Source organism: Aquarana catesbeiana, linkage group LG06 (genome assembly GCF_042186555.1).
Source record: "Aquarana catesbeiana isolate 2022-GZ linkage group LG06, ASM4218655v1, whole genome shotgun sequence".
In the NCBI taxonomy this organism is placed as follows: Eukaryota; Metazoa; Chordata; class Amphibia; order Anura; family Ranidae; genus Aquarana; species Aquarana catesbeiana.
Window position 1 is genome coordinate 318,008,993 of NC_133329.1, and position 22,219 is coordinate 318,031,211.

General features: G+C 41.8%; 1 protein-coding gene across 1 annotated transcript in view; it reads right to left on the bottom strand.

Moving 5' to 3' along the window:
• Window positions 1-22,219, bottom strand: part of ZNF804A (zinc finger protein 804A) — a 294,133-nt gene that overhangs the window by 11,803 nt on the left and 260,111 nt on the right. Inside the window, exon 3 of the mRNA XM_073633728.1 lies at window positions 20,166-20,296. Within this exon, the coding sequence (XP_073489829.1) occupies window positions 20,166-20,296 (131 nt within the window). The remainder of the gene's footprint in view (window positions 1-20,165; window positions 20,297-22,219) is intronic.

Here is a 22,219-nt window from a genome sequence, read left to right on the forward strand (position 1 = left end):
AATTTCTTGTAATCTTTGGTAATTGTGGACATGTCCCTCGGAATGGGGTGACAAGTATTACTGGGTTGTTGGATGTCAGTGTCAGGCTCTGCAGCACCAGTTTCTAAATGCTTCGCACCTGGGAATTGGTGTTCGTTAACTTAAGTTGTGTCCAGTGTTCTTAGTGTTAACAGTACAGTCAGTTAGCCATGGGTTGATAGAGGGTTAAAATAATTCTAAAGGAAACATTTAAAAAAAAATAACAATCATGTTATACTTACCTGCTCTATGCAATGGTTTTGCACAGAGCAGCCCCGATCCTCTTCCTTGTGGGTCCTGCACTGGCACTCCTGGCTTCTCCCCCCTGCCCAGTGCCCCCTATAACAAGCTTCTTGCTATGAAGGCACTCGAGCAGGCTTGCTCCTCAGTGCTGCTCAGCTCCTTCCCCACTCTCTCCTTGGCTCACTAGCTGTGATTGACAGCAGCAGGAGCAAATAGCTACTTCTGCTGTGTGAGCCAATGAGGAGAGAGAGACCTGGGAGAGCCGCTGCTCTCAATGGATTGAGATGGAGCTCAAGTAAGTTTAAGGGGGGCTGAGGGGGGGGGGGGGGGGGGCTGTACCCAGAAGGTTTTTTACCTTATTGCATAAAATGCATTAAGTTAAAAAAAACTCTTGAGGCTTTAGGACCACTTCAACTGTGCTCAGGGTAGCTCGCTTCTAGGTCTGGAATAATGCTGATTTTTGCGTGAAAGCAAACTCCTGCCTAGAGTCTAGGTAATTAGTGAAGAATGGTCAAACATCCCCATAGACACACTCCTAAACCTTGTGGACAGCCTTCCCAGAAGAGTTGAAGCTGTTATATCTGCAAAGGGTGGGCCAACTCAATATTGAACCCTATGGCCTAAAACTGGGATGACATTAAAGTTCGTGTGCGTGTAACAGCAGGTGTCCCTATACTTTGGTAATATAGTATATATAGTATATATATATATATATATATATAGATATCTATATCTATAGATATATATATCTATAGATATAGATATCTATATATATATATATATCTATATATATATATATATATGTATATATACACACAAAAAAAGTTTCCCTTTATTGACAATATAATACATAAAATACAACTATAAAAACAATGTACAAAATATAATCTAATATCAAACTACATTTAATATAAAATATATATCCCTTCTGCTTCAAAAAAAGGTATTTATTTACCTTTACCACAATGTCAGTTTTTTTAAAACTATCTGAGTCCTTGATAGAGATAAGAAGTTCTCTCTAAGTTGTCACCATTACAGATGTCCTTACTATAACCTCCTGCTCCAGTGACAACTACATTTTTTTTTATATACTTTCTGTTAAGATGACAGTTGCCAGAACAAATGAATCTCCCCAGAGGTGACACAGACAGCAATAAAAACCCAACAGGGATTTCAACACAGTCCCACTTTATTCAAACTAAAAAGAAAAAAAAAACATTGCTTTAGATCTACTTTAATGAACAGCTAGTTTTATTTTTTTCAATAATCTGAGAAAAAAGGCTTTTATTTTATTTTCCAAGCAGAACAAAAAAAATCGGTTACTAGGTGCAGCAGAATCATTTCTTCCTTTAGCCACTTTGATAAATAAGATCTGTTGCGCTTTTACTTAAAACCACAGTATGTGGGCTTCCCGAGGAAACAAGATGTTACCAGGAACACCACAGACTTATCAATCAATAAGAAACCTAGCTCTATAGCCATAAAGCAAACTCACCCCGCTGTGCAGGAAAGATTCAAAATGTGGTATCAAATGCTGGTAGAATTGTGTTTCAATATCTGGAATAAAGAGCTGCTACACAGGCAAAAATGGAGCAATGGTCATGTTTTTAGCTTTATCTTATGTTTTATGAAACAATGTTCTCTTTTACAGTACAGATTTGCCCCCACTAGAGGAGGCTATGTATCTGCAGCATTACCTTCTACATTCATTATATCGGAAATCTGTAAAATGCAGTTGAATTGTGTGGCATGCTATTGTTTTTGTTTTGGTCCAAAACATAGATCCATAGACAATTAGTATTACTAATTAAAGGGTAACTCCACTTTTGTGGGGAAAAAAAAAGCAAATGAAAAAATAATAATATAGCATATAAAATTGTGACACAAGTCATATTTTAATTGAATGTTATTAAAAATCACGTTTCCTTTTCAATCTGCAGCTCTGTAATTGTAATGTAAAATGCAATGCAATATGGCTACCTGGAGGTGTTCTGTACACAGAATGTGTACAGAATGACCCCCATAAACATAATTTTCTGCTTGTGTGATTGTCTCAATAATTTTCCCAGAAGTCTACACCAGTGATAGCTGGTGCTCAATATTTTGGGGTGGGGGCAACACACCAACGACACAACCCCCCCTCACGTGGGAGACAGACAGGGAGGCGGCCAACACCCCCACCTCGCAGGAGACAAACGATCAGAGGCCTCCTTACCTTACCAGAGGCAGATGGCAAGGATTCGGGTAGGGCTGCTGCTCCTTGCTGCTACTCCTCGCTCCGGGGCCGTCCTAAGACTGCCTGGCCAATTGGGTTTCAGGACCTTCTTCCTGATTGGCCAGGAAGAGAAGCAGGAAGACAATAGCGAATTTTAATTTGCTATTGTCACACAACTGGGTGGGCTCAGGGCGCAGTGCTCTGCGCCCAGAGCCCACCCTTTTTTGATGCCAATTAGAGCCTCAGGTTTTGTGATGCCCTGCCAGCCCAGCGCCCCAGTGTGAAAGCACTCAGGCTTTCACACTGGGTTTGCAGCTGAGGCTTTTTTCAGGCACTTTACAGGTGCTATTTTTAGCGCTGTAGCACCTGAAAAACGCCTCAGTGTGAAAGGGGTCTAAAAGTGGACAAGAACAATAAAAACCTGACAGGGGCTCTAATCCCATGCCACTCTATGCAATATTTAAAAAAGCTTTGGCTTTTGATACACACAATATAAGCAATGGGAGCCACTGTCAGTAAAAACAACAGGGCTGGCAGGGCGGCATGGCAACTAAACTGGCTAAAAGAGACACAGGCACCTTGTATGTTGGCACAGCGTCCTAAATCTACATAGGGGAAACAGTTAGGTGCAAGCTGACCACACTAGCATGGATCTACTTCCATGCTTGGTGTGGTCAGAATGAAAAAGACAGAAGGTGAATTTGCATGATCACCAGGCATATCTGATCATTTGAAGAAGTACAAACAAATGACAACCACTTCAACCTATAACTGGCCTTTGCGGCAAAGAGCTCTTGGAAGGGCAACGCATGTCAAAAAACAACAAACAAAAATTCCTAGCTCACTTACCAGCCAGCCTGCAACAAACTGAATTGAGCCTGTCTAACAGTTCACGTTCGTTTGCACACATTTGCACATACTGTACATGTGTAAGCTGCAGTGGGCATGTCACAGCACCCCAGTGTACTGCAGTCCTAACTCTATAATTTTGAGAGTCTCCTGAGCTGGAACACATATGTAATAATGGATAGATTGAGGGCAGGTATGTCTGGAGGGAGCCAATCCCCTCCTTGAAGGTATAGGGATGATTGGTGAACTGGTGATTGGATGCACTGGATACCTTTGCTGCCATTGTCCTATTGCTGGGTGTTCAGTGCATCCCTATAACTTTAAGGTGGGGATTCAAGTTCCACTGGCTTGAATGCTGCAGCATTAGCTTCCAGGGAGCAAGGATCTTGCCACATAATACCCGCTGGTCATGAACTTTGTGAGCGTGTGCCTTAGATAAGAGTCCCACCATAGTTATGCTTTTCATCCATTGCACACCACGGAAAACAGTTGTGAGACCATTAAGCTGTGCTGAAGCCTGAAAACATCACTCCCAGAGGTTTCTCATGTACAAACAGCTTATGGATCTAGCTGAACAGAGGTGGTTACACCAACAGCATGAGTGCTGACTCCTGCTTCACCAGGCATTGACTTTTATGTGCCCATTTTATCCTACCAAATGTGAGTGTATTTTACACTTTTTACTTAATACATTTCTTAACAGTCCACACTTAGAGGAGCCTCTATCTCTATCTCTATCTCTATCTCTCTCTCTTACTTCTTTCAACTAGTCTCAGTAGTTACATAGTTATATAGTTTGGTTATAAAAAGTCCATTTAGTTCAAACAATGGAAAAAAAAACACACACACACACACACACACACACACAAATAGAAAACCTCCAGATACACAATCCTTTACCCGCAGCTGATCAAAAGAAAGGCAAAAAAACTAATAAAGCATGATTAAATTTGCCCAGCGGAGGAAAAAAAATCCTTCCTGGTTTTCCAGGAGGCAATCCAATATTCCCCAGATTAACTACCCCTGATGCTATTCCCTAAATATCAATATTTTTTAAACAATCTACTGATGGAGTCTATTCCACATTTTAACAGCTTTTACAATGAAAAAGACTTTTTGTATTTGGAGGTTAGGTCTTTTCCTCCAGATCTAAAGCGTGCCCCCTTGTCCTTTGTGATGACCTTAAATTAAAGAATTCTATACCAAGTTCACTATATTCAGGGCATGGACAAGGGGTGGGCAGAAGGGACGGCTGCCCTGGGCACTATAGTATCATGGGAGATTGGGGGGCACCTCCAGGACATTGGGGGGATTTGTGTTGGCAGGGGGAATTTGGAGGGTGGCAGGGGATAAGAATTGTTCTAGGAGGGAAAAGTAGGGGTGTGTGCGAAGAATGGTGATTTGGGGGGAATTTGTGTTGGGAGGGGGGATGGGGGAAGAGGATTTGTGTTGGGGGGGATTTGGGGGGGTTGTGCTAGAAGAGGTGATATAGTAGAGGGGGAGGGTATTTGTGCTAGAAGGGGGGATTTGTGGGGTTGTGCTAGAAGAGGTGATACAGTATGGTAAAGGGGGAGGGAATTTGTGCTAGAAAAGGTGAAATGGTAGAGGGGGGAGGGAATTTGTGCTAGGAGGGGATTGGGGGGGGTTGTGCTAGTAGGGATGATTGGGAGTATTTATGCTAGGAGGGGAAATTGGGAGGGGGGATTTGTGCTAAGAGGGGGGATTTGGAGTGAGGGGAGAGGATTTGTGCTTGGATGGGGAAATCTGAGGGGTAGAGGATATGTGCTAGGAGGGGTGATTTTTTTTGGGGGGGGGGGATTTGTGCTAGTGATAAATCTTTTTTTTGGTGGGGGAGGGATTTTTATGACACATTTCATACATCTTGAAGGAGGGGGGGTTTTGTTTGGTATGTTTGCCCTGGGCTCTAGATGACCTTGTCCCGGCACTGACTATATCTATATGGACCACTTATGTATTTATACATGGTCATCATACCCCCCTTAATCTCCTCTTCACAAGAACAAGAGAAAACAGAATTCAGTTCCTCTAATCTATCCTCATAGCTGAGCTCCCCCATGCCTCTTATCAGTTTGGTTGCCCTTCTCTGCACTTTCTTCAGTTCCCTGATATCCTTTTTTGAGGATCACTGCACAAAACTGAACTCAATATTTCAGATAAGGTCTTATTAATGATTTGCATAGGGGCAAAATGATGTCTCTAGCTCTGAAGTCTATGCCTCTTTTATTACACAGAAGTATTTTGCTTGCTTTAGAAACTGCAGCTTGGCATTGCGTGCTATTAATAAGTCTGTGATCTACCAGAACACCCAGATCCTTCTCCACCATTGACTCCCTCAGTTGTACTCCCCCTAGAATGTTGGATGCATGCATGTTTTAAGCAACCAAGTCCATACCTTTACATTTTCCAACATTATACCTTATTTTCCACATAGCTGTCTAGTTGAACAGTGCATTGAGGTCTGCTTGTAAGTTTGAGACATCCTGTAAGGACATTATTCTGCTGCACAGCTTGGTGTCATCTGCAAATACTGAAATGGTACTTTTAATCCCAAACTCTATATCATTATAAATATAATAACAAGTAAGGGTCCCAAAACTGAACTTTGGGATACACCACAAATAGCCTTATTCCATTCTCAGTATGAATCATTGATCACTAGTCTCTGAATACGGTCTTTTGGACAGTTTTCTATTCATTTACAGACTACATTTTCCAAGTAGCCTTTATCTTATACATTAGCTGTGTGCTCTATATCAATATAAATACAATAAAAAAAGTAAGGGTCCCAAGACTGAACCTTGGGATACACCAGTAATAGCCTTATCATTGATCACTATTCTCTGAATATGGTCTTTTGGCCAGCTTTCAATCCATTTACAGACTAAATTTTCCATTTAGACTTACATATTAGCTGTGTGTGGGAAACGCTTTTGAAAAATCCAGTACTGTATGATTTTTTCACAAAAACGTAAGAAAAATGAAGAAAACATTGTAAGTGACAGCACACAAAATAATGATCACACAGAAAAAAAGAAAATAAAACACAAATGAAAAGAACACTAAATGAAATAAACTAAAAATATGCTAACTACACACCCTCCAAATAAAAAAAGAAAGAAAAGAGTAGGTATTTTTTTCACGCAAAGTTCACCTAAGTGTGAATGAGTTATTTATTATAGGAAATATTATACTGTAGCTCTAGTAATATTTGAAGCACATTGCATACTGTACATTTATATCAGTCTCTGGCCTCCAGAAGCCTACAATGTAAGATTCCTAACCTACCAGCATGTCTAAGAATGTGCAAATTCTGTGCAGTTAGTGTCCTGGATTCAGACCAAGAACCCTAGTGCTGTAAAGCTGGTCATACACTACAAGACTTCTTTTATTCAGACCCACAGGCTGAATGTGAGATATCTATTGATTTCTCCCACCCCACTTAACAATGTAGATGTAGAAATCTCTCCTGATGGCTATTCTATCCCCAAACAGTGGTTGCATCCAAAAGAATACATCAGCTGTTCAGCTGATAACTTTATGCCTGGCTCCTTTGATTTTCAGATCAAAGGATGTCAGGCAGGAGGGTATTGACAGGACCTACCACAGCTCAAAATTTTCTCCATGTTTGGTGGGCTCAAGGCAGGATTGCTAACCACTAAACCACAGTGCTGTTCAATAAGTGCCAAATAACTTTGCTTGTTCCTACTTGTTAGCAGCTCTTTAGGATGCTAGGTCAAAGCCCTGGTAATTTTTTATGTTTCAGCTGGGTCTAGCTGGGTCTAGTTTGTAGTGGAGAGAAGCAACTGACAGGCATTTCCCATGTGAAGAGAAGTGGTGCTCTACATAGGTAGGGAAACTACTTCCAACCAATCTGAAATCTCCCTTCTTGTGTAGCGCTGACAACCTTTGTTTCTAGCTCTATGTGTATTATACAGTACATAGGTTGTGTTAGTGCCATCTTGTGGACAATTGAGAAAGTACAATATGTTTACGTTTCATGATCAAGTGAAATGACATGGAAGTGATTTATTGTTTACTTCGGAATTTTAACTCTGACCCACCCACAATGCTCCTGGACAAGGTGAGAACTGAACTGCATTGTGGGAGGATATAAAAGGGTAAGGAGCGTCCATCTTAGGTCCCTTGTTCCTGGAACGCATGGCCTGTCAGCAGAACCCTGTGGGTGTGTGTGTCCTACAGGGTTGTGGCCTACTTTGCGAAGGAGCGGAGCAGCTGCAAGGATCCTGCCATCACATCACAGCGTGCTGGAGCAGCCGAAGTGATCGTTCCGGAGACCCGTGGGGAGATAACCGAGGACTCCTGGTCGTTTGTGAATGGAACAGTGTGACGGCGTGGCGCTGTGGTAGTCCCACGGATCAAGTGAAGTTGGAGAACTTTACACCTGAATAGACTTCAGTATTCAAGAACGGATGCTAGAGGCTTGATTCTTCATATAAGTACACTTAGTCAATCTGTTGGATTACAATTGTTTTAGTGTGATACATTACGCTGCGCAACACCCAGGAGGAACCCCTTGTGGATTACAATTATAAAAGCTAGCGAAGACTGAAGAAGTCCGGACTACCTTATCATTGCAGGGCCCTGCATTTAGTTACAAAGGATAACTTTAAGGTCTAGAGCAGGGGGAGCTCCCGGGTATATTTATATATAATTAGATATATTTGTGCCTGTTACTGATTGTCACAACCATTTCTTATACTGTTACACTACGTTGGTGTGATAGTATAGTCATTGTAATAATTCTTTATATAAATATATTATTCATTCAAAGAAAAGTTATTTTTGGTTATTACTGAAGTTTGTGTGCAGTGTTGTCATTTCTCCTGCAGGTGGAGCTACCAGCACCCAGGTAGAGGTAATTATAACTAAGTGTATATTGTGGGTTAAAGTTGATACTCATATTATTACAACACTACACTACATTTGTGTCAAGGGGATTGAACAAGTTAAGAAGGGTGAAGAGCATAGAGGACAGGCCCGCTTAAACCAGTAGCTCCATCGAGAGTATTGCTACACTTGAACGTTTTCTTCACACATAATGCTCTAGAGTCCAAAGCATCTTATAAAAAAATCTATGGAGTGAGATACGCAGTTTAAGTATATCTACTACCACATATGAAGGAGGATGAGGCATAATGCTATAAGACCACCTGGTGTAAAGTCTCTTTTCAATGAACCACAAATGTATAATTTCCTTAGTGATTTATTGTTACATTTTTGCAAATAGCACATCTTATACAAGTAAAAAGTGAATATACAGGTAATTACATAAACCACATAGGCATAATTACAGTTAATATAGTGGTTTAATTTTAATTTCACCCTCTGTGAATAGAATGTTAAAATATTTATCCTGACTAATGAATTTACATTGTACACAGAAATAGCAAAAATAGCAATCTAGCAATCTAGAAAACATAAGGCTTTTGTTTACCAGTGTTGGCACGAGCAAACACATCGTATCAACGTTTATTTTTTCCGATTTTTTTATTTGATCATAATTTTTAGTTAAATTTGTACTTTAGTGGTGTATTTTAAGTTTTTCATGTATCTAAATTATTATTATTACAGGCAGTCCCTGGGTTACAAACAAGATTCTGTAGGTTTGTTCTTAAGTTTAATTTGTATGTAAGTTGGAACAGGTACATTTTTTTAAGTGTAACTCCAGCTCAAAAAATTTTTTTTTCAGTTTTGGATAGATAGCATACGGAAGGGTTAAGACCCCTGTAATGTTTGTTTTGCTGTCTGTGTCCCTGTGACAATTGGATTTGAAAATCTTGGGTTGTTGTAGAAACAAGGATTGGTGATAAAACTTCAGTGGAGACACTTTTTTCCCATTATAACTCTAAAAGCCTAGTACACACGGCCTGAATGTCGGGCGCTATCAGCCGTTCAACAGAACGGCTTCTGTCGAAGGGTCAAGACCGAAAAAGGTCTGCCCACTGGCTGCCGATTGGCACTCTGAACCAATGGCTGAGATCTCTGACCGGAGTTTTTTGGTGGAAGGGCTATCACCTGTTCAGAACACAATAGCACAGCAGGGGAGATCGCTGTACTAACATTGGATTGTTAGAAAGCAGCTCCGACCTGAGCTGTCATTATTTTTACTCGTGAAATTTGTTTATTATTTTTTAAATATAACAAAGATTGACAAATTGAGTACTTACAAGGAGGGTGGCACAATATTCAAATAGCAATAAGGCTAAACATATTGATTAATAAACAGGATCAGTACATAACAATGTAATATTCTAATGAGTAGAGCAACAAATAAACCAATAAAGTATTACATCAAAAGCAGTAATAAGGAGATCAATCTAATAGGTATATAGTTAACTGTTAAGCCCGAAATGTGTGCAAAATGGTTTAGGACAGAAAAGAGATTAGGTGCTGTGATATGGGGAGATGACATGAAGAGTAAGATGTCATCTGCAAAAAGATATACTTTATGATGACATCCAGCTAATTCAATACCTTTAATGTTTGGATCAGATCTAATTAAATGGGCCAAGGGTTCAATAAGGAGTGCAAATAGGAGGGGGGAGAGACGACATCCTTGACAGGTGCCTCTTCCAATAGGGTTGGATTTAAAACCAGCATATTTGATAAATGCATTTGGCTTGTCGTACAAGGATGGAATCCACTTAAAAAAATGTGGTCCTAACCCCAATTTTTGAAGAATATATTGTAAGTATGGCCATGAGACAGTGTCAAATGCTTTTCCTATATTGAGCGATAAAAAACACACAGGTAGACGTCTGGATTTAGCAACATGGGCGACTAAAGAAGCTCTACAAATAATATCACTTGGTTGGTGCGAGAGGAAAAACCCAACTTGATCTTGATGAACAAGTTCGCCTATTACTTGATTACTTGATTCAAGTGGGTCGCAAGTATTTTAGCTAAAAGTTTAATGTCAGTATTAAGAAGTGAAACAGGACAGTAATTTGTCCAAGAGGTTGTATCAGATTTAGGTTTGGGAAGCATGGAAATTATGGCCATTAAGGATTCTGAACAAAAAGAGTGTCCCCTTAAAAACATATTGAAGGCCTCAGTTAGGATTGGAGATAACGTATCAGAAAATTTCTTGTAGTAGGAAGCAGATAATCCATCTGGGCCGGGTCATTTATTAGGTTTTAAAGCCCTAATAGCTGTGATGACTTCTGTTGCAGAGATGGGACACTCGAGTCTTTCACGGTGGGTTTGTGAGAGTGTTGGAAGGGTAATTTGTGAAAAAAGGGAATCATCAGCAGCATGGTCAAAATTATGGTTGGGCGAATAAAATTTAGCAAGATTTGAGCAGAATGTGTGTAAAATTTTGGCAGGGTTACTAATTTATGAATCACAGTTTATTTTGAGTTGCAAGGTTCGAGCTAATAGGGTATCTGGTTTGTTTGCTTTGAGGTAATAAAAGTGTTGTGATTTACGTATTGATTTATCTGCAGAGTCAGTGAGAAACAGGTCAAATTCTAAGCGGGCTCTATCAAGCTTAGCTTTAGTAGAAGGGGAGGGAGAATTTTGGAATGCATCGTGACACAGATTGAAATAATTTTCAAATTTTTGGTGAAGGAGCTTACGCTCGCGTTTGAGATATGATGCTTGCCGGATAAGATACAGGTTTATGGGCTTCCCAAAGAGTGAGAGGGAAAATATCTGCAAAAGTGTTATTAATGAGATAGTCATTGAGAGCATGTTTAATATCTAGACAATGGGCCGGGTGAGTTAGAATGGAAATATTAGTGCACCAAGACAAATCCTGGAATCTCGGGATAGGGGAGGAGATGGTAGACAAACTGCACTATGATTGGACCAAGTAAAGGGTGTAATAACTGATGATAGGATTTCTGGGGTCATGCCATCACTTAGGAAGATATGATCAATCCTAGAAAACGATTTGTGTGGATGGGAGTAATATGTAAAGCATTTACGAGCTCGATTGAGCTCATGCCAATAGAGTAACATGTAATGCTTAGAGAAAGGTTGCTGAAATGGAAGCTTAGGGTAACAGAAGGAGGGAGAAGAAGGAGATTTATCCAAGAAGGGTAAAAGAACTTGATTTGAGTCTCCACATAATATCACTGTACCTAACTTGTGTGAATCAATTACATGAAAAAGATGGGAAAGAAATGATAATGGATGTTTATTAGGAGCATAATATGATACAATGGTTACAGCAACATCAGAAAAGTTCCCAATAAGAATGAGGTAGTGGCCTTCAGGATCTTTCATTTCAGATGAAAGTACAAATGGGTTGTACAGTGAATAGCTATAAGAACACCTCATTGTTTAGTAGCTGCCGAAGCTGTATACAGTATACCTGTGGATATGAGGAGATGAAAAACTTAGGTGTAGTTTGTTCAGTAAAATGGGTCTCCTGTAGGCAAAGAATGTGTATTTTATCTGCGGCAAATTAACAGAATGCTTTAGTGCGTTTTTGTGGTATATTAAGACCTTGGACATTTAGGGTCAAAATGTTTAAGGGGGCCATATTGGTAATATAACGAGTTGCATAATGAAAAGTTCTGACAGTAGGATCGCATACAATTCAGTATAGGGGGTAGGAAAAAGGAAAGTCTGGAAGAAAAGAAAAGGAATTGGCTCTCATCGAGCAGATATTACTAAGATTTGTAAAATATTAAAGAGAGCTAATAGCTCAACAGAACAGCATACTGGGGGAGCGATAAACGGTCCACCTTAGACCAAAGAGGTACCATCAGAAGCCCACATAATAATGGGGATATGAGGGTAGCAAACTAGAGGCACAAAAACACCACCAAAGGGAACACTGCCAACAATGAAAAGTAATACATAAATAGAAATGATACCATTCATCCATTCTCCCAAAAAGTCCCATACCCATCAATGTGTCATGAGACAGCATATGAAGAGGAATGAAAGGGATCGGGTAAGGTGTATACAAGTAACAAAAAACATCACAGAAAACATTAAACGAATAATAGCTTGAGGCTATATAAAGAAATATAACGAACAACACGCTGCTGTCAGTAAAAAAAATAAATAATAAAAATAGACCAGCAGAAAAGTAAGGAGTCAAACAATAGAAAAAGTTTCTGAACTGGTAAGACAAAAAAAAAAAGTTTACCAAACAACTAGTTAGTTGGAAGTTAAAGATCTAAAAATACCTGACATTGAGTCAAACAAAAAGAAAAGTTAGTCCAAAGAGTCCTCAGGAGTTGGCGTAGGAGAAGAAAAACAGCCAAGTTTATTTATTTCAGTTTTCAAAATAACAATACAATAGACAAACCAGTAAATCATAATGCTATACAGATTAGCGAACATAAGCAATTTCACAAACTCAAGAGTTAGTCTACTGAAGAGATGGGGGGGACAAGGAGGGGGAGGGAGGGAAGGGGGGTAATTTGGGGCGAAAGTAACAGAATGTATATTGAGGAGGGGGAGGGAGTGAACCCTGGCCGATCTAACTACGGATGAGTAGCCTAGGTATGTAGCCAACATGGTAACAGATCAACAAAAATGGAAGTCTGGTGGAGTTGTATAGCTGGGGTTTGTGGAGATCCTAAGAGATCCAAAGTAGAAGGGTCCGCCTGGAAGATTCACTTTGCATCGAGGGGTGCCCAGAGTAGAGTCTAGAGAGTAGAAGTTGAGGGGGGTATGAGATTGGGCCAGTTATTCCAGTGGTGTTGTTAACGGAAGAGACTCATGGACATCATTAAGACCTGGGGACTGACCGGAGGGATGTTAGGACAACTGGTGGTGTCTAATTTTGTGTGCCAGATCCTTTAGGGCCTGATTGTCTGCTGTAGATAGCGCTTTGTCCACGAACAAGGCCCATTTGTGTTGGTATCGAAGAAATTGTTGATGGTTGGCGAAGTCCATTTTCTCTATCCTGAGTAGGTTCAATAGATCTGTTTTGAAATCTTTGATAGTGGGGGGGTAGAAGAGATCCACTTTTTTAGGATTGCCCTCCTGGCTGCCATATAGCAGGTAGCGATCCAGGCCTTATTATGTTGGAGGATTTTGGATTTAAGCTAGGTTAGAGTTAGCATGGTAGTATCCAAGGAGCGGAATAGTGAAGAGAAAATGTTGTGGGGAGTAAGACCCGTGATTGTAGCTGAAAAAAAATTCTACGCGTTTCCAGAATTTCAAAATGTATGGGCAAGACCATAGTCTATGTAGGAGTGAGGGCCTGGACATGTTGCACAGTGGGCATTTGGTCTGGTCCGGATAGAGTTTAGATGTTAGGTGTGAGATGTAGGCCCGATGAATGATTTTATATTGCTGTTCACACCAAAATCTGTTTGTTATAAAGGCCCAAATGGTCTTGTAACCCGTTAGAATGCTGCTGAGAGCATCTGTGGATCGTAGATCTCTGTTCCAGGAAGAGAAAGAGGGAGAGTTGTATGACATCTTGGAGCTAAAAAGAGGCTTATATAGGTCAGAGATTTTATGAAGATTCCGATTTATAAATGTATCCAGTAATGATAATTTAAAGCGTAGGTTTTTCAGAGGTCATTTGCTGGCCACAAAGCTAGTTGCCTGGTTGATGTATAGTAGGTGCTGGGTTGGCAATTTTAACCTGTGCAGAATCTGGGTAAAGGGGAGAAGATTTCCTGTAGAGACATCATAGAGTTGTGCGAATCTGTAAAGACCTTTGGAAGCCCAAGTGGAAAACGCGGGGTATTGCAATATGGTTGGACATATGGGGAGAAATTCACAATTTTTTCCCTATCTCTCTCCTGGCCACCGCCGTGTCCCGGATGAGGAGGTTATGTTTTAGATGGGGGGAATTGCTCTGGTCCCACAGTAGACAGGAGAGATTGTAAAATCTTATGTTGGGTAGATTGGCACCCCCTTCAAGTTTGGGCAGAAACAATTTTTGTAGAGCTATGCGAGGTTTGCGACCTTTGCATAATAAGATGGATAGAGCTTTTTATAATTTTTGGAGGTCATTGTGTTTTCAGTAGGGGGATCGTTTGAAGAGGGTATAGTAATTTGGGGAAACTGACCATCTTGTAAAGGTGGCATCTGTCAAACAATGAGAGAGGTAGGCTTGACCAGTTTTCTAATTCCATAATGACTTTGTGGAGTACGGAGAAAATATTGAGTTGGTAGAGTGAGGAGGGTGACTTCCCTATTTTTATCCCTAGGTAGGTTATGTGATTTTTTGCTATGGGGAAGATTAAAGACACAGCCCAAGGGGGGGTCGGACCTGGAAGAGGGGAAGGATTTCACTTTTGGAGAAATTTATTCTCAAGCCCGAGCAGGCTCTGAACATATTAAAGATTTCTTGGATGTGTATCATGTCTTCACAGGGGTTTGAAGTGAAGATAAGAATATCGTCTGCGAACAGTGCTGTGCGGAGTTCTAGTGAGCCCGTGGAGATTGGGATGAGAGAGTAGAAATCTAGAGAGTGGTCCTAGTGCTAAATTAAATAATAGGGGAGATAGGGGGCAACCTTGCCTGATGCCTTTGTGAAGACGGATTCTATTAGAAACATGTCCTGCAGCTACTATGTTGGCTGACGGGGCTGAGTTCATCGTATGTATGAGGTGGCTGAATGACCCAGAGAAGCCAAGCTCAACCAGTGAAAGCTAACATTATTGAAGGCTTTCTCTGCTTTCTCTGCGTTGAGTGTTACTATAGCCGATTCCTCAGATGAGCTTTTTCTGACCATTTCCAGTACTGTTAGTACCTTTCTATTATTGGATGTAGCAGATCTTCCTTGGGTAAAATCCGCTTGGGAGGGTTGAATGAAGCATGGCATAATGGGTGCAAGTCTATTTGTAATAATTTTGGAGAGCAATTTGAAGTCCAGATTTAGAAGAGAGATTGGGCGATAGGAGCCTGGGTTAGTGGGGTCTTTGCCCTTCTTTGGGATAAACTTGATGGGCTTGAAGACCAGTGGTCAGGTATTGGTTCCCGTCTAGTATCTTTTGATATACCAATTGGAGTGTAGGGGCTATGGTGTCTTGAGATAGTTTGTAAAAGTCTGAGGTGTACCCGTCGGAGCCCGGCGCTTTCCCTGGAGATAGTGACTTAATTATGTGTATTATTTTTTGTCGAGGGATATTGGAGCATTCAATTGCGCTAGAAGAGATTTATCTATGGTGGGGAGCAGGATCTTATCTAAGAAAGATTGTGCTTTATGCTCATCAATAGGATCTTGTCCATACAGTGAGGCAAAACATTCCTCTAAGACGAGGTTGATTTGTTTTGGGGAGGTGACCAGGTTTCCGGATTTGTCCTTTAGAGCGGCTATATCTGTAGGGGTATGAGGGCCTTTGCATATATGGGCTGGAAGTTTACCAGCTTTATTGCCGTACTTATGGTAATTAAGATCTAATAGTGATTGGTGGATCCTTTCCTGTGCCTCTGCCCACATTTCAAAGCAGTCTTTGGCTTTTTGCCAAGCTTTTCTGTGGATTGGTGAGTTTTTTGAAGCTAGGTTTGCTTGAGCCACTCGTAGAGTCTTGCTCGCTTCATGGTATTCTTTGTGAAGAGGCACAGGAAATGATCCTTCCCCATATGACCACTTTCCCAGTTTCCCAAAAAAGGTTGGGGTTGTCAATGTGTTCCGAGTTGATATATATTGGTATATTGGCAAAATGTATCCCAGGTGTCATTTAAAAATTTTTTAAGAGTATCATCATAGGCTAGGTATGCAGGGAAATGCCATATTCTTAAGCGGTTCTGGTTTACTAGACCCATTAGCAATACTGAGATCGCCGCATGATCTGAGATGCCAATGTCATGGATGCAGGGTTCAGACGCATGTTCTATAAGGAGAGGATTTAGGAAGGGTTTAATCTATCCTAGAGAGTGATTTGTGAGGGGGCGAGAAGATGGTATATTCTCTACCCTCTGGGTGAGTCCATCTCCAAAAATCTGTAAGTTGAAGGCTGTCAGAGAATTGCAATAGATGAGAGGGGACTTGGGGAGGATATGGGGCATTCCTGCAGGTGTCAGCCGATTAATCTTCTCGAGTATCTGCTACTGTATTGAAATCACCCGCCACCAGTAGAGGCAGGTGGAAGTGTGGTGCTAAACTAGCGGTAAGGTTTTTGAAAAATTGTTTTGAGGGGGAGTTTGGGGCATAAACATTAGATAATGTCCACTCACGATTAGATGTTAGTTAGTTTCACTGTGAGGAGACTTCCCTCGCTATCTGCGTGAGTTGAAATAATGTCGCAGTGGAGGTTTTTATTAATTAGAATGAGGACCCCTGCTTTACTCTTTACTGCAGGGGACCCAACCTCCTGGCCCACCTATAGTTTGTGCATGCGGGGAAAATCAGGGGTAGCGAGATGCGTTTCCTGAAGCATCGCAATGTCTACTTTCTGCTGCACTTAAGGTTCCTAAAAGCACAGTGGCCTCCATAATCCTTAAATGGAAGACGTTTGGGATGACCAGAACCCTTCCTAAAACTGGCCGTCCGGCCAAACTGAGCTATCAGGGGAGAAGAGCCTTGGTGAGAGAGATAAAGAAGAACCCAAAGATCACTGTGGCTGAGCTCCAGAGATGCATTCGGGAGATGGGAGAAAGTTGTAGAAAGTCAACCATCACTGCAGCCCTCCACCAGTCGGGGCTTTATGGCAGAGTGACCCAACGGAAGCCTCTCCTCAGTGTAAGACACATGAAAGCCTGCATTGAGTTTGCTAAAAAACACCTGAAGGACTCCAAGATGGTGAGAAATAAGATTCTCTGGTCTGATGAGACTTTTTGGCCTTAATTCTAAGCAGTATGTGTGGATAAAACCAGGCACTGCTCATCACCTGTCCAATACAGTCCCAACAGTGAAGCATGGTGGTGGCAGCATCATGCTGTGGGAGTGTTTTTCAGCTGCAGGGACAGGACGACTGGTTGCAATCAAGGAAAAGATGAATGCGGCCATATACAGGGATATCCTGGACGAAAACCTTCTCCAGAGTGCTCAGGACCTCAGACTGGGCCTAAGGCTTACCTTCCAACAAGACAATGCATCTACATTATTGCATCTTTCCCAAAAAGACTCATGGCTGTATTAGATCAAAAGGGTGCTTCTACTAAATACTGAGCAAAGGGTCTGAATACTTAGGACCATGTGATATTTCAGTTTTTCTTTTTTAATAAATCTGCAAAAATGTCAACAGTTCTGTGTTTTTCTGTCAATATGGGGTGCTGTGTGTACATTAATGAGGAAAAAAAATGAACTTAAATGATTTTAGCAAATGGCTGCAATATAACAAAGAGTGAAAAATTTAAGGGGGTCTGAATACTTTCTGTCCCCACTGTATATGTATCAATTTCAACGTAATTTTAATGTTATTTTTTATTAATTCCTTCCTCTCCTCTTCCCTTATTTGTTCTCTTTGCAGATTTATTTTTTGACATTAATATGTCCATAATGTACAAAAGTGAGTTTTTATTCCCTGCATTTGTATGTAAGCTTTCTACAATGTGCTTGGCACATTAATCTGATGAAGACTTGGCTATTCATACTGTAGTCTCCTCCCAAACACTACAGCAGGGGTAGGCAACCTTCAAGAGATGAAGATCTACTTGAACAACACTGATGAAGTCAAAGATCACCGGCAGTGGTCCCCCCTACCCCCCCTCCCCCCCCCCCTCAGAATGCAGGGTTTAGGTGTGCGTTGTGCTCAGAATGCAGGGTTTAGGGGTGCATTGTGCTCAGAATGCAGAGATCAGGAGTGCGTTGCACTCAGAATGCAGAGTTTAGGGGTGCACTGCACTCAGAGTGCAGGGTTTAGGGGTGCATTGCGCTCAGAATGCAGGGTTAAGTGATGCGTTGCAGTCATGATGCAGGGTTTAGGGGTGCGTTGTGGTCAGAATTCAGGGATCAGAAGTGCGTTGTGCTCAGAATGCAGGGTTCTGGAGTGCGTTGTGTTCAGAATGCAGGGATCAGGAGTCCATTACGCTCAGATTGCAGAGCTCAGGAGTGCGTTTCATTCACAATGCAGGGGATCAGGAGTGCGTTGCACTCAGAATGCAGGGTTTAGGGGTGCGTTGTACTCAGAATGCAGGGTTTAGGAGTGGGTCGTGCTCACAATGCAGGGATCAAGGGGGGGATGTGAAGGGTGGTAAAGGACACTGCTATGGGGGAGACCCTGCCCATAACAGTGTCCTCTGCCCCTTCAAATCACCTCCACCCCCCATACATACACAGTGGTGTCTTCTGCCCCCCCTCCTTTCCCCTATAGCAGTAACCTCTTCCCTCCCATAGCACAGTGTCCTACCTGCTTACACAACGGAGACTGGAAGGCAGCACAGTTCTGGACAGGGGGCGGGAGCTGGCAGAGTCACTTTTCATATTAGCAAACTGGTAATTGGCTGCTTAGGACCACCCTGTGTCGTAGCAACTAATCCCCAGCAATTTAACATAAAAAGTTCATTTGGCCAGCTCCTCCTCCCACCTTCCACCCTGAGCTGTGCTTCCTCCCGGTCTCCACTCACTGATCACAGCGGCGGAGGAGGATGGAAACGGGAGGGTGAGAGAGAGACCAGGACATAGATGGCGCGGAGGAGCCGTGGAGGAGGCTGGGAGGGGAGACCAGGACCGGCACATAGGAGGCGGGGGTTGACGGTGCAGGAACCTGTTCGCGGTCTACCTGTCACCTGCCTGTGGTCGACAGGTGGACTGCGATCGACAGGTTGCCGACCCCCGCACTACAGAGTTCAACCGATTCAAGCACTGTTCCAGGCACCCAGGAAACTTTTTATATATGTGTGTTGTTCAACAAGCATATATTTGGTGTTATTATGTTATGTTATATTGTAAGAAATATAAATGTGAATTTAATATTTTGGTGTTTATTCACGGCAGCTCCACCAATTTCTTATTCGTACCTTCTTTTCACTCCAGGTTTTAATCACTGAAAGTGAACAGAGAAAGTTGTAAATTGGAACTTACATTGGGCTCGAGCCCTGGCAGGCAGTGGGTGACAATCACCAATCACAAACACTGTTACATAGGAAGAATAACTTATATAATCACCATGTGTGGAAATACCAGCTATTTCTCTTCTTTCCCACCATCCATACAGAACAGCAAGGAAGTAAACGGAAGTTTAATATACTGTAAGCAGATGGCTGCCATTGAATACCTCCCAACATTTTGAGATGGGAATGAGGGACACCTACTAACAAACGTATGTAGGCATAGGGCACGCCCCCTGCCACACCCCCTTAAAGGAGAATTAAGCCCCGCAAAAAAAGGTTAATTAAATCCACAAGTGCTTTTTTTAACACTACTATTCCTTTATATTGGCTTTTAAAATGTACAAATGCAGCAATTTAGAAATCGGATGAAAGGTTTAGTACTGGGAAAGATAAAAAGTGCATTTTATATACAACTATATGGATCAGACCAAAATGAGGGACAAATGAGGAGGAAAGAGGGACAGAGGGACATTGCTCCAAATCAGCAACAGTCCCTCGAAATCAGGGACAGTTGGGAGCTATGCCATTGAAGTGAACCCGTTGCTTTGATCTGTATGGGCAATGCACAGGTATGAAGTGCTAATACAAATAACACTATAACTAAAATGTTGAATGTATTGTAATAATGTTGTAATTTTGCCCTGTTGATTGCTGTTATTGTGGTATGTCCATTTAAGTTTCAGCTGTCTCTATTTTTTTGACATACATTTGTAGAAATAAGTAATGGCAACCATGCCTGAGTTTTGCGGCCTTTTTCACAATTCTGGGTTTTTGCAACACATGGATCTGGATCATGCAGCTCATTTCATGACATGCCTCCAGCTCCCAGTGAGAGCAACTGGTTTATGGAGATTTGGGGATTTTAGCCTTGGTTACTTACCAGTTTGTTTGTCTCTTGTGATCCTGCAGTCTGTGGATCCGCTGAAGATATTTCTTTTGTTTTCGTTCATTTCGCCTGTATTTTGATGCAACATTTCGAGAGAATTCCCTTTGTTTGAGTTCTTTCAGTCTCTGTTGAGAAAGAAGTTAATCAGAAAAGATATAGCAGTGTATACTTTTTGTTTGCTTGTTTCTTTTTTTTTTTTTTTACAAAAAGACAAATAAATAGGAGTTATAAGACCTATGTATAAAAGTTGGTCATTTTCCAGCAACTAAGAGAAAAAGATCCATTCCGCAACACTGTATAATTTGAAGAGCTCAGCCAATTGAAAGATAATTACAGTATACCAAGAAGCCTTTATGTTGTTTTTTCCATTCATTTTAATCACTGTAAACAAGCTTTCAATTAACCACATGGATATCATCTAGTGTTTCTTCCAACACCAAAAAACAATCCGAATTCTTGATGGTAGATTACCCTTATAACTGTATCCTTAACATGAACAACAAATAGCCATGTGCAGATAAGGTTAATAGATATTGAGCAAGCCCTTGCATACCTCTTTAACTGCCGGCGCTGTGGAATAATTAATTATTGCAGTTTACAGCAGATTAACTTTTCCTTTCAGCTGCTCAGCTCATTCTGCTCCTCTTCCTACAGTAACCTGGCTGCCTGTCAGCCTTCATATAGCTAATGGAACCTCTACTGTTTTTATTAGTTTATTTTTGATCTTACTATTATTATCTATAATATCCCTTTTATTCCATATTATCCCTTAGTGCCATTTCACTAATACCTTCTTAGTACATGCTTGATGGACTTTTGTCACTGGTGGTGTGGTGCTGATGGCACTGCTTCGCCGTCTGGCCTCTTCCCAATCCGGGAGCTGTGACGCGTCTTGTGGGTCTCCTCCCTTCCCCAGGCCATTCCCTCTGGGGGGGTGGACACCAGGCTACTGCGCGTCGACGGCACGCACCATGCTGTGCGTGCGGCGTCCCTTATGTGGCGCCGTTATGCACAGCTGTTGTTTCCATGCTCATGGGCTATTGTGGAGTACTTTATGTGCCGTTTGGCCGGACACTCTTGTCCGACTTGCGGCGCCCCTCCTCCCTGCTGCACGGCGTGACGTTGGTGGGCGGCCCCGGGGTGGCGTTATATGGACGTCTTCCGGGGCGGCCTGGGCACTCAAGGCTCTGCACACACTCGGTCTCACAGTATTTGGGAATCTTCCCTTCTTAGGGGTCCCAATCTTCTCCAGGTACACTTATCATTTCCCCTCTTTTGGTGGTTACTACACTGTTTTTGATTTGGTTATCTCCTCATCCTTCATCACTATTGGCTAACCCTCTGGTTGCCTGCCTATTCCTTTTCTATGTCCCTCACTGTCCTTCCCCCCACCTCACTGAATTCCGTGGGGTTTTTCTTTTCTTCTCTATTCCTTCACTTATAGTTTCTTACCTCCACTTCCCAGCACTCCTATATATCTTGTACAATTATTCCCTCACTTCTCTCATAGACATGCCTCGGTTCCCATGCCTGCCCTGGTTGGCGCCTGTTTTGATCTCTGCGGGGCTCCTCGCCACAGCTCCTGGTTGGGGGTACCCTGGATGGCTTGCGGTGTCCCGCCACTACACCATCAGTGCACAGAAACCCAGTAAGTATATCTATATATTAGCTGCGGGGGCTCACTTACCTCGCTCCCCCATTACTATTGTGCTTGCCCTCTTTCTGCCTTATTCATTTCAATATCCTTTCAGATACCACACGTGCTTGCTGCTGACGAGTGGCATGGAAGCCACGAAACGCATTGAGCCATCATTCGCCGTGTTTGAACTTTCCATATATAGTTCTCATCATTTTACCAATATTTAAGCCCCCCCACAGGTCCAGTGAGGCCTTAGGTCCAGCAGGCATTACCGTTTCCAATATAATTCTACCCAATTCCGATTGTGGTGAACTAGGGAATTTTGTCAAGGTGGTATCTCGTGCCATCATTACTTAACCTTTATCCTCATTACCAATCCATCATTTGTATGAATATTACAATGTATGTT